A 13831-nucleotide genomic window follows, 5' to 3' on the forward strand; every position below is an offset into this window, starting at 1 on the left:
GATCACACCTCCATTCTTCTCCTCCCTGCATATGAACAAAAGCTTAAACAGGTCAGACCGGTTGAGAGGTCAGTTCACCTATGGAGTGACAAGAGTGTGGCAACTCTCCAGGACTGCTTTGACACCACTGACTGGCTGATGTTCAAGGAGGCAGCAGATGGGGACATTAACGAATACAGACACGGGCTGTGTCTACTACCGCGCAATTTACGAAGTACACTGCAATACAGTGCACTGCAAAACAAGTGCACTTACATATTCAGTGCACTTTGTCGCTGATAGGTGCTGTCTGCGCGGTAGTAGACACAGCCACTGTTTCCAGCAACATCCAACATTGCATTGATGACGTTGTCCCCAAGAAGGTTGTCCGGTCTTTCCCAAATCAGAAGCCCTGGGTTGATGCCGCGGTCCGGGCTAAGCTGAGAGCCCGCACTATCGCCTTTAACTCTAGGGACCCTGATGAGTACAGGAAGGCCAGATACAACCTTCTGAAGGCCATCAAAGCAGCGAAAAGGGCTTACAGGTCCAAGGTGTAGTCAAGCTACCATGGCTCTGACCCCAGGTGCATGTGGAGTGGACTTAAATCCATTACTGACTACAAAGGGAGAGGCTACAATGAGACCCAGTCCTCTGTCCTACTGCCAGACGAGCTGAATTCCTTCTACGCTCGCTTTGAGAGGGACAGTGACCCCCCTGCAGTGGAGCTACCTGAAGGTCAAGCCAGTGGTGTGCCTACACTAACTGTAGCCGAGGTGAGGCTGTGCTTTAAGAAGATCAACCCTCGCAAGGCACCTGGCCCAGACGGCATTTTAGGTAGGGCCCTCAGGGGCTGCGCTGACCAGCTGGCAGGGGTCTTCAGTGACATCTTCAACCTGTCCCTTAACCTGTCTGTACTCCCCACCTGCTTCAAGAGGACCACCATCATCCCTGTGCCCAAGATCACCAAGGTCAAATGTTTGAATGACTATCACCCGATAGCACTGACCTCTGTCATCTAGAAGTGCTTTGAGCGGCTAGTCAAATCATTCATCTGCTCTTTACAGCCCCCCACCCTTGACCCTATGCAGTTTGCATACCGGTCCAACAGGTCTACAGACGATGCCATCGCTCTGACTATGCACATCGCTCTCTCCCACCTGGACAAAGGGAACATGAATGTGAGGATGCTGTTCATTGAGAACAGCTCAGCATTCAACACCATAATCCCCTCCAGACTGGTCTCCAAGCTTGTGGACCTGGGACTAAGCACCTCCCTCTGCAAGTGGATCTTCCACTTCCTAACAGGGAGGCCACAGGTGGTGAGAATCGGTGACCACACCTCATCTGTACTGATTGCCAACACATTCACTCCCCTGGGCTGTGTGCTCTGGCCTCTCCTGTTCTCCTTGTTTATTCACGACTGTATGGCAACGCACAGCTCCAACCTCCTTGTTAAGTTTGCTGACGACACAACCATCGTGGGCCTCATCTCTGACAGTGACGAGTCAGCCTACAAGAGGTTGACACCTTGACTTCTTGGTGTCAGGACAATAACCTCTCTCTCTCTCAACATCACCAAGACCAAGGAGATGATTGTGGACTATAGGAGGCGGCAGGAGGAGGAGCATGCACCCCTACTCATCAACGGATCTGAAGTGGAGAAGGTCAGCTGCTTCAAGTTCCTCGGGGTGAACATCAGCAACAAGCTCACCTGTTGTCTGTTCACACGGACAAGGTGGTCAAAGGAGCCCATAAACGCCTCTTCTTCCTGAAGAGACTGAAGAAGTTTGGCATGGACTCAGTCATCCTCACTAACTTTTACAGGTGCACTTTAGAGAACATCCTGACTGGCTGCATGACAGTGTTGTATGGGAGCTGCACAGACCGGGACCGCGAGGCTCTACGAAGTGTGGTCCGTTCTGCTGAGTTCATCTTTGGCAGGAAGCTCCCAGCCCTACAGGACACCTACCACACACAATGCCCCAGGAAAGCTGGCAGGATTCTAAGACACTGTTACCACCCATCCTTCAGTCTCTTTACCCCATTGCCTTCTGGCAGGCGTTACCACGGCATCAGGTCTGCCTGGACAACAGCTTCTACCCAAGGGCTATCAGGCTACTAAATGGACATTGATATGAACATTGATTCACTTCACACTAGTCACTTTAAACACTGTCACTTTCAGCTACTGGTTGCACTATCAATAATATTGCATTACTGTACCTCACTGTACCTGTCCTGTATGGTCATTGGCATAGTCACTGATTGTAATTTTGCACTATTGTACTGTACTCCACCTAAGTTAGAATAGGTCAGGGTTGTAATAGGTTTTATGTGCTTTTTAGGTTAGTATAGTGTATTATTTATTGTTATCTGTATATTTAGGACATTTTAGTATTAGGGTTAGTGTAGTGGATTATTTATTGCTATCTGTATATTTAGGAAGTTTCAGTATTTAAGGTTAGCATAGATGTAAATTGTGCACAGCAAAATCAAAAGTGTTTTATTTTCAGTGTTAGGGTTGAGTGTAAAAATACAGTTATTTTAACTCAGGTTTAGTGTTCATCAACTATAAGGGAGTTATTCTTCAAAAAGAGTTTGTTAATACTCGAGTCAAATATCATATTCTGCAAACAACTCTACAGTATTGATTTTACAATACAGCTAGTGTTACCCAGAGCCATAGACCTAGTTCCAGAGCTTTTTCTATGGCTCTGGTGTTACCCATTTCTCCCGGAAGTCTGAATGTGATTGTTTGAAAGAGGCAGGAAACGAACTGTAGCTCCCTCCAGTAGTTAAGCACGAGTCTTGGTTTACTACAGGGTTTTATTTGACTTCTCAATAGTATCAACCCGTGAGAACTGGGCGAACACAGAGAAAAAACAAAGGACAGAAATAAGAAGCTACACGCTAGCAAATAAGAAGCTACACGCTAGCAAATACAAGCTGTGCACTTAAATACATTACATGACAAAACACATTCAATGAAACATATCTCGTAGGCTGCCTTCACTTAAGAGGGGCTAATTTCAATACTCAATCTATATCTTCTTATTATTCTTGATTCTTAGCTTATATAATTTGTTAGCTTATATAATTTGCAGTTAAATCAAAAACACTCTTGTCTTGTGAGTCTTGTGACAGGTATCGACGTGTATGTTACATTGGCTTATAAAATACAGAGTTTATATTGTGATAAGCAACTAAGTGAGCGAAGAAACGGAAGTTACTGTATTTTGCCTTGGCATGACCACTAACGATCGACTATAGTATACTACTGTAACTTCAAAGTAGGGGTCAAAAGTGCAGTTTTAGATCAACAATTTAAAAAGATTCAAATTTAGATAATGTGTAATCACTAAAACATCAAACTGCTAGATTTCCAGTGTCCTACCTAAAATACAATTGGCAGGACAACTACTTTAAAAGTGCAAAAACTTTGAAGTCGTTTTTCTCAGTTCTACACTTCGGCGAGTTACGGTCTTTTGCCTTGATAGGGCAGATTACCTCATAAGTGATCTTTTGGTTGTCTGCGTCTTCTTCACTGTTCTCATTGTCACTGTCCATTGAGTCTGATCCAAGCAGTGAATCCAGTACTGAAACAGTCCTCCCATTTGGAGATACCTTGTCAGCTGATGATGTGGCATCTTGGTTCCCACTGGTGAGCTGGTTCACAGTACTCTGGTGTCAGGAATTTTAGTTTTCGAAATCGTGGGTCAAGTTGGCCCTTTGACCAGAGGAGGCAGTGCAGAGACTGTCACATAACTCTCACCACTCAAGTACACAGTGGCACATTAAAAGGCCTGGAGAGCTTGGGCCAGTTCTTGTAGAAGGGTCCACTGATCGCTTTTGAGGTCTAGGTATTGTTTCCCTCTCTGAATTATTGCTGGGTCAGAAAGGGTTGCAGTGACTGGCCGCTTACTGTTACAGTAGGCGACTACTCATTCGATAGGTGCTGCTCCACCTGGTACTGACATCTTGTACAAGTTTGTGTTCAGAAGTCCCCATTTGTTTCTGCTTCATTTTCAGGTTGTTTGCAGCCAGTTCACCTCTTTTAAAGTGCTCAACGAGACACCTTGCAGCACCGAGTGCTTTGCTGATCTGAAGGTTTTTCAGCGCATGATTTATTACTAACTGCAAAGTGTGGCCTGTGCAGCGGACAGACACACACCCATTTTTTTCCAGCCAGCACAACATTGGAGCCATTGTCATGAACTACTGCCACAATTCTGATTGTAGGGATCTCAAATCTTTCCACAGCCTGCTCAATCCATGCAGCAATGTTGGGTCCAGTGTGCCTCTCTTCAAGTGGCATGGTTGTGAGGCAGGCTGTGAAGCTAGTGAGCTCCCAGTCATCACTTATAAAGTGACCTGTGATGCCAAGATATGCCTCTGTGGCTACACTGGTCCAAGCATCAAATGTGAGGTCAATCTTGTTCTCATCTTTAACCTTGGCAAGTGAAGTTTCATACTTGTGCTCCATAAGCTTTATAAAATGAATTCTGGAAGGTAAGGTGTAACCTGGATGGAATGTGTTGACCATCTGCATGTAGCCCTCACCCTCGACCATTGATAGAGGTATCATGTCATTGACAAGCATGATAATGATGCTCTCTGTCAAGATTCCTGCCATCTGAGGGGTGCATGAACCTCTCTTCATGACAAACTCGTCCACATGGCTTTGCTTAGTACTAAAAGAGAAAAAAAACTAAGTTTTAATTAATGTAAGCTATAGTATCCTATTGTTGTATAATGCTAGAGTAGATCTCTCGTAATTGTGTTGATATGAAATTATTATTTTTCCACAATATTTAGTTTGACGAATGCTAAGTGGAGGAGGTTAACTATTCAGAACGAGCGAAAAGACAGGCTATTCTGATAATTCACTGACTAACTACATTGCACGTAGCATAACTGAAGTCGCGTTAGCAAGCATCCTCCATGAGACGTTGTGATAATTCACCGATTAACCACATTGCACGTAAAATAACTGAAATTGCGTTAGCAAGCATCCTCCATGATACGTTCTGTTTTCCAACATGAAAGTGTAAATCTTACGATAAGTTAACAAGGCTAACATTACTTCGACAGTTAACTTACCCATCAGCAGGAGAAGATGTGGGTGGCTCCAGGATGCCTTTGTTTCAAATGTTCATGCATTGACGTGGTGCTGGAATGAAATACAATTTTGCAGATGTTGCATTGTACTTTTTATTTGGTTTGCTGGTAAAATATTCCCAGACTTTTGAAGCTCTCGGTCTAACTTTTTTCGGCTCTCCCACACTCTTTTCCGCCGTGATTCAAAAACCTTCTTCTTTGCCTTGGTGTATGTAGCTATGTCTGTACCTTGGTGCGACATTGTAAGCGATACTATCCCCTGCACTTCCAGTAGTGCATTGCAATGCTGAATGAAAATTACCGGCAGCTCTGAATCTTTTTATAATATATATATATACACAATATATTACGCGTCGATGTTAAAAATCCACGTCGACAATTTTTCATAATCGACGTAGTCGATTTTGTCGACTATTCGTTGCTGCTCTAATATCAAGGCAGACTAGAAAAATTTAAATGTCAGTGTATTGACGGAAAGTCAGTGTATTAATATTTTTGACATAATCTATTTGCAATGTAAGTTATGTTCATGTACAAATCTGCGTCTTTGTAAAGACGTGCGTCGAAGTCTGGGTGGGACTACTATGTGGCTAACGTTCAGTAAGCTGGAATGTAGTTGAGAATGTTTGCTAGCATTTGTGTGTGTCGATATCAAGGCTGACCAGAAAAATTTTAATGTCAGAGGTCGAAGGAGTAGTCATTTAAAACACACGGAAAGTCAGTGTATTAACATTTTTGACATAATCTATTTGCAATTTAAGTTATGTTCATGTACAAATCTGCGTCTTAGTAAAGACGTGCGTCAAAGTCTGGGTAGGGCTGCCATGTGGCTAACGTTCGGTAAACTAGAATTAGAGAGGACAGACCAAAAATCTATTTTGCTCGGTTTTTCTTTCAATTCCGTAGGTAACCTAAGGTAATTTTAACTAATCCGGAGTCAGATTTCAGCTACCTCCTATTAGTTTTCTCACAAATCTAGGTTTTAGGCGTGATTGTAGTTAATTTTTTTAAACGTTTCCCCGCTTTAAGCCTTGAGTTTTGTGGCACCGAGATGCCACTTATCAGATTCTCTGCTCTTATCCAGACTTAGATTCTTTGTACATTGCGAGCTAATGCGGTGTCCAGTACTTCGCTATGAATAATTGTTAAATCGAGACCACAAATATGCAAATGTTTGTCACGTTAAGGGTTACTTGCAGTCATGTACATTTTTGGCCACTTTGGTGTGTATTTAACATTGAACAGGGTGTTTGTGTGTGCTTGTTGTGACATTGCCCATTATTTTCAAATACCTTGATTTGAACACGTCTGTTTGTTTATGATGGACAAAAAGTTAACACTAATTGTATTATAAATAATATACTTTATTTATAGGGATATTAAACTTATGGTCCAAAATGTAGTCATTGTCTGTGAAAAAAGAGAAAACGATTAGTAATGTCTTAAAACCGAGAATGCACATACACACAAGCCCTCTTGTTCAAGTGACAGGATGCACAAGAACGAGGAGAGCTAAGCCTTTTAATTTTGACCGTCAACAAATCAACATAACTTAACAAACGTCGAGACTACAGACGGACTGATTTACCTACATTTTAAAATGGTACAGTATATTGGCACAAGCTCTCATATTTTAGTGATGGAATGCACATGAACGTCAAGAGCCTTAGTGCCAATTAATCTTTGGTCAACAACAAGGAATATGATCATTGGACATTATACTAAGGCCTAAAAGAAAATGTAAAGGAAAAGAAAAAAACTAAATATTGAGGTCACTCTGAAATAAAAGTATAAATAAAATAATAATCAAAACTGCTAAATCCTTCCCTTACTACCCTATCTAGCATAATGAAACACCATTTTTTTTAAATAATCAAAAAGCCTACGCTTGCCCTCATTACTCAAATGACGCCGGTCTGGGCTGTAAAATTCCAAAACAGAACGCGAGTGCCTCAGAAATAATCTATTGGTCCTAAGATAAATGACACCCTCGTTTTTGAAGGACAGATGCTCCAGGAGAAGATTTGTTTCCCTAACTACGTGTTTGGCGGTAACATCATCCACCGGCCGGGGGAGAATGGAGGACACGGCAAAGCTTACTTCATACCGGTACCGCTCCCCAACTTTATCCATCAGTTCCCACATTCCCCTGAGGATATCATAAGGAGAATCCCCCTGCGCTACGTTGTTAGTTCCGATATTTATAAGTATTTGCAGCGGGCCACTGACGGTGGTGAGGTGGTTCAGCTGTTGGTGTGCTGACCTCTGGAGTGTGGTTCCCAGGTGTACCCACGCTAAAGCCTCTGGGATTGCCACCTCCACCCCGCGCATTATGCTGTCTCCCCAGATGGCAACAGTGCGACCTTGAACAAAAGAGAATAGATTGTTTCATAGTACTATCGTTTTCAGGTTGTGCTGCAAAAACTTTAATGTGATGAAAGATTAAAACCATATTTTCAATGCATGAAATGTATTTAGGAGTAGGCTACATTAAAATGAATAGTTAGCATGTGCTGCAGACTCCGGGGTTTTGTTTAAGGCGGGAAAAAAAGGATCGAATATCTCTACATTGTACTTGGGTATTTTGTCTTGGCAAAAAGAATAAGACAAAATATCCATGTACAATGTAGAGATAGAAGTAAAAAAAAACATACCTGCGCCAAATGAGGTGACACGATCCTGCCAGCATACCCTGAAGGGTTGAGGGACATGCGGCCTGTACATCGAAGTATTTGTAGAAGTCATTGTAAGACGAAGTCAGAATGGTCCAGTAAACGAGGTGTGAATGGTTTTACTGTATGCACATATTGTCCACTTCGATCAAATTAATGATTAACATCTTGGACAACCAATTGACCGTTCCAGAAACTCCTCCCTAAAACGGCCCTCGTCCAATCGTACCTTAGCAACCGCTACTACGAGAAGAAGGTCCGTCAAGCTTTGACTCAGAAGCAACATGGTTAAACGGTGTGCCTATGGGACGTGTCGATCTGACACTAGATATCCCAAAAGTTTAGAGGGAGGTGTGGTATTTTTTCCATTTACAAAGCCGAACACTCAAGAGGGAATGTGCCGGCGGTGGATATAACAGTGTGGGAGACCCCACTCACAACTTAATTTAGAGAACATCACCAAACATATAGCATATGTCTGCTCCAAGGTAGCCAGCTAGCGTTAAGCTGCTAGCGAACGATATCTAAGATGTTAGTTGAGAGAACATCCCCAACAGTTATGGTTCATGTCAACTTGTATTATTACCACTACTAGTGCATAACTAGTGACTACAACAAATTTGTCAATGTTAAAATCAAAATGTTAACGTCTGTGAAATTGCAAGCTGAGCTAGCCAACGAACGCCAGCAAGTTGCTAAGAGCTTAAAATACTGTATCAATGTTGAACAAAACGTCAAGCCATTAAAACAAGCCATTATAAACTTATTTTAATCTTCGTAGAATTATGCGACTAGGCAACCTATTCCTGAGTATCCCAACCCTGTGCTTGCTGTTCAAGTGCCTGGTCAGGCAAGGCTACTTGAGACCTGTATGCTTTGCTTTGGCTTCGATTTTTGTTGTTTCCCCTTCGTCGCTAACTTTAATATTTTGAATATATCCTTCCACTGCATATTGCAGTCCCTTCTGCCTGGATCTGGAAGATATCGCAAAGGTATTACTCAAAAAATCCTCACTCACACTGACAGATGTAGCTCTTATCCCCGTACTTGCCATGGCTTTTGGGTTGACAGTTCCGGGAATTGTGTCAGACGTAGCAACAATAACTAAGGGGGCGTGGTCTGGGGAACGGTGAATTACTATAAGCGGCGTTTCATGATATATATATTTTTTTAAACAAAACAACCAATGAGAGTTCATTTGGCAATATTTTGAATAAAAACAATGCAGAAACTGGCGGCAAATAAACAGGCAGATGTTTCCCTTATAAAAAAGAAAAAGGCGGGAACAGATTTCATTCTAAAAGGCGAACCAATGAGAGGCCTTTAAGGCAATATTTTGAATAAAAACAACACAGAAACAGACGGCAAATAAACAGGCAGATGTTTGCCTTGCATTGTTTGAAAAAGAAGAAACAAAACCCTATTATATAACAGGCAGACGTTGGATGCCAATCATAACAAACAATTACACCTTGCGACACCTACTGATAGAAAAGCGACTTGCATCCTTGAAAGGCAGGGACAAAATGGCCGAATGAGCAATTAAACCAAAACATTAGCAAAATAGCCTTAAATAGAGATAAACAATTAAGATCTTCACTGGGTTGAATGAGACTCCTGCGCAGCACTTCTGGTTTCAAAAATTAATGGAAACAGTGAAGTGATAATCTCTTGCATATATTTCCCTGTTCATTAAATACAGTGTCTATACATTATCTTCAAGGCCCTTGTAGCAACTATCTCATATTCTTTGTGAATTTAATCACAAGAAAGAAGAGAATTGCTGCACTTTACTTTACAAGGATGTGATTTTCCTGTGACATTTGGACCTGTGGAGGGAATTACATGCAACTGTTAAGGGACTTGATATATTTGATGAACTATTTAACAACACAAAACAAACAGTAAACTTGGGGGGGTGGGGGGTTGGGGTGTGTGTGTGAATGGTGACTGTTGTAATGCAGGGAGATGCCCAATTGGCCTCTAGAGCTACCATCTTGTATGTATCTAGTTTGGAAACCTACAGGTTGGTAGCTCTCAGAGGACAATTGGGCACCTCTGCATCCATGGTGAAGGTTCAGGGGAGCAACTTTTATCTATTACTTCTATATTAGCTATGACAGTTTGGCTTAACAGGGAGTCACCCCATTACAGGGCCCCTTGTCTCATATAACCAAACTGTACTACTTTTAATCCTACCTGTATCTACTTTTACAGACATAGCTTTGCAATATTAAAACAGACTAAGTCTGACAGTGCCGCACAGGCCCCCTTGATCAGACAACCCAATGCTAAAACCAAACAAATGACTACTTACCCAATACAGCCTGAATGTTACATACCCATCGCAAGACTACAAACCTATTTATAAATCCTAACCTCATTCTCGTAATAATCTGTGAGTAATGGATATTCTACCACTGAGCCGGCTACTCTGTCATCTTCCTCCTCTTCATAATCTATTAAGAACCCATCTTTCCCATTAAAACTAACCACTCTGCCTGGCCACCAACATACACTATCGTCCTCACTGTTAATAAACATGTGCGCTATTGTTTTCCCTACAAGATCCTCTGCACTAACCGGTATTAATACTAGTTTATTTTCCTGGTATTCGGTCCATAAGGGCAACCAGTGCTTTTTTCTATACACTGTAAAACATTTCATGTTAGTTTAACTTGCAAATTCAAGTCCACCTGCTGCCTTGAAAATGCCCGTTCACTCAATTTGAAAATTGCCTTTGTTTCAACTCTCAAATTAAAGTTCATAAAGTTGATACAACAACTATGTTCTAGTTTTCTCAACTATGTTTTTTTAGTTCATTCAACTTTTCATCACTTAATTAAACTTCATACTTTGAGTTTAAACAAATTATTATTTTACTTCATCAATGCAAGAAAACTTCCCTTACCTAGTTTAACTGACATATATTTTGCATTTATTTCAAGTTAAAGTTACAAACAACTTAAAACAACTTAACCACATTTATACTATTTTCCATTTGAAGTTAAGATGATTTAAAATTCAAATGTGTTTCAACTTACATGCTATAAGATAAGCTATCTTGACTGATAATTGAAAGTTTGTTTTATCACCACACTGAATTCCTGCAGTTCATTCATTTACTGTATGAACACATTTATTTGAAAAACATACATGAGCTTAGGGGTTTGGTACATCTCACACCCAAATAACCATGTTGAACAAGTACAACATGTCAAATCAACCTCACAATGATACATAATCCATATCAGATGGGGCTGTCACATGCTGGAGAGTTTAACTTAATTTAACTTGTGTAATTCACTTATCTTATTGAAGACACACAGGTGGGTTGGGCGGTGGTACGCAGACAGGCAGACAGCGGGTTGGGTGGTACGCAGACAGGCAGACAGTACCCTGTAATGTTATTTTACTTGCCCTGAACTTCGATCTAAATAACCAAAATCCCTCTCGCACGAAACATGTGTTTTGGGCACTGATCTGAGGACATGATGCTGATCTTCAAGCACATCATCATACCGTCCATGTTCCAAGTGGTCCGCTAACCTACAGCAAATTTTCACTAAACTAGCAAATACAAGTTCTAGAACTTGTTGAGTCATAGCATTAAACTCTTCTGACGTTGATTCTAACAACTTATTTAAGATGGGTCCTCTGTGGATGTCTACATCCTCAAACCGTGACCTCACCCTTCATAAACTGCCTGCTGTCTGCCTGCCACTCTCTAAGCTTTATAACAAGTTCTATACCTATCATTCATTGCTAATACATGTTCTTTCTTGGAAAGAACTCTCCAGAATGGTTCTGTAACCTGTTTGGAGATGAGCCCTAATGCCCTACAACCTGCTATAAACTGACTAATATTAAGGTCAGCATGGACAGCCTGAACTAACCTGTTCTCATTTTGAGATAACCGTGTAAATACCAACAAGTCAGGGTAAAGATAGTAAACTCCTGCTGCATTATGGAACATCACATTAATATGGTTACCTTTGAATGGAACCAATGGAACATGATCAGAACCATGCTTATTAAACAAGAAGGTTCTGAACTGGACAGGTTTGCCACTCTTCTCACAGCCGCGCTCCTGCACGGTCTTACAAACAGAACGGATGAGCCTCACTGTACCGCTTTCCCCCCCTGATTTAAGGGTTGAATCTAACTTTACGCAACCTATCTTATCTCCTTTAAAATCTAGTGTCTCCCACACATCGAAAGTAACACCTGTTTGATGTGCCAGTCCATCAATGACATGCATCCCACAAAACAATTAATTGAATACAGCAAGACTTTTCTGAGTCAGGTAACTGAGTATAACCATCGACTATTTCTGTCAATATTTGCATACGGTACTGAGAGAGTATTTCATAAAATTTCTGCTCAGTACTTGCTCTATCGCCTACCAAATTAGTATTTTTTGAAAAGATCCTGTCTGAGAGCGCACCCCTATCGTCCTCTACATGCACCGTGTTGACTACATCATGCACCATTTCAACAATTGTGTCGAAAGTGCATTGGGCAGAGCCGGATGCTTGCTCGCTAAGACCTATATGTCCCATCAGAAAAACAAATCCCAGCGGTTCCGAATTTGTGGCCCAGTTTACTTGTACCATCTATTGTAAGGGTGAGGTTGTCTTCCTCTATCAACCTACTTTTAATCTGCTGCAAGGATACATGTCTGGCCTCTAGTGTTACATTGTTACACATTTGACACGCTATGAAAACGCTCTGTTTCTAATCCTGACATATTTTTTTAACGCAATATATTACCACCGTTGCTTTCTTCATACTTACCCCTAATACCGAAGTCAGCTCCATTATGGTCTGCCTAGTTTTGTCATTATAGACACGACCAGCTAATGTTGAGACTAACACGCTTCTGGTCTGATCTTCAGCTTTAACACTTCGATCCAGCCAGTAGAGTATTTGGTCACTTAAATCGGTCATTTTGTCCGGTAAAGCTACATCTTTCCTCTTGAGGTTTTTGCTTTTATCTTTTACCCTAAGACCTTGCATTTGGAATTTCGAGGTTGTGAATGTTCTGCTCTAGTCTCTCTCTCTCTGTTTTGAGCTCTGCATTTAGCTGCTCGAACTCATGCACTATTGGCAAATTCCTTTTACATTGAGCTTTAAGGTGATCTATTTGATCGTCTTTCCTCTTCATTTTTCTATTTATGTTACGTACCTTGACCCGACTTTGTCTTTCCGTCGATTTGATTAATTTAGCTCTAAACTATTTTATTTCTTTCTCAGCCTGGTATATTTTAAGCCCCATATCTTTACGTTCCTTAGTTAATTTATGTATATCTACTTCAATTTTTTGGTACTTTATTTTAGTGTTGTTATTGAAGGATTTAAATTTATGTGTCTATTCCAATATGTAATGATGGTATTCAATGACACAAATATGTGTTCTAGAAAGAGTGGTCTGGAGTCGCAGAGGTCCGATAATATCAGCTTTAATGCAGCAGTTGGAAATCAACAAGTACAGAGCTCTGGGGCTGTCTACGCTTCCCTACCCGCAACAGAGTTTGGGTTGGTTCACGAAGTCCAACTGGCTATCTGTCCCTGCCCCAGCATATATTATAAAGTGCAATTGAAACAGAAATATCAAAAAAGGGTTGAGCTTGTTCTCTCGTGTATCAGGGAGTTGTTCTTCCTCATGCATCCCACCTGCTCGGGTGCTGTCTCAGCCCGGATTCAAGGTTGCTTCTGAAATGGAGAGATAACAACACAAAATACAGCCTGTTTCCCACACCCTGTGTAAGACACAATGTTTTAAGCCTGAGCACACTTCTAAGTTCATAAGACATACATTTAATAAGCACAATACATAATTTTAATACACGCACCCTTTATATAGCACAGTGCCCGTGATGCATTTGGTGATTAAGTTGGCACAAATATTAATAACTGGGATTATAGATAGTGCCATGCCCGTGATACAGCTAATGATTATAGTTCTAGAATTGTACTGTAATGTATTATAAATTATTTATTATCTATGCTAACTTGTTCATGTAAACCAATCACTAAATCAGTCTTTATTATTTATATGA

The 13831-nt window shown here is 41.1% G+C and overlaps 1 protein-coding gene across 1 annotated transcript; it reads right to left on the minus strand.

The window, feature by feature from the left end:
- Positions 1 to 251: 251 nt before the first annotated feature.
- On the minus strand, positions 252 to 7428 carry LOC146273546 (uncharacterized). Its single transcript, XM_084706194.1, has 4 exons — positions 7205 to 7428; positions 4183 to 4670; positions 1077 to 1107; positions 252 to 456 (listed from the first exon to the last, which is right to left on the minus strand). Exons 1-4 carry the CDS (start codon positions 7426 to 7428, stop codon positions 252 to 254), a joined length of 948 nt encoding a protein of 315 aa, XP_084562320.1.
- Positions 7429 to 13831: the final 6403 nt, after the last annotated feature.

This window comes from Hypomesus nipponensis, chromosome 9 (genome assembly GCF_054491055.1).
Source record: "Hypomesus nipponensis isolate SF chromosome 9, ASM5449105v1, whole genome shotgun sequence".
Taxonomy (NCBI): domain Eukaryota; kingdom Metazoa; phylum Chordata; class Actinopteri; order Osmeriformes; family Osmeridae; genus Hypomesus; species Hypomesus nipponensis.

Excerpts from the sequence above, each read along its gene's own strand:
- LOC146273546 (XM_084706194.1), bottom strand. The coding sequence starts at position 7,428 with ATGCGCGGGGTGGAGGTGGCAATCCCAGAGGCTTTAGCGTGGGTACAC. Across the intron at positions 4,671-7,204 it reads AAAGTTGGGGAGCGGTACCG|TACTAAGCAAAGCCATGTGG; the intron begins GTATGAAGTAAG and ends TTTCTCTTTTAG. Across the intron at positions 1,108-4,182 it reads GGCAGTAGTTCATGACAATG|CGATGGCATCGTCTGTAGAC; the intron begins GCTCCAATGTTG and ends GCATAGTCAGAG.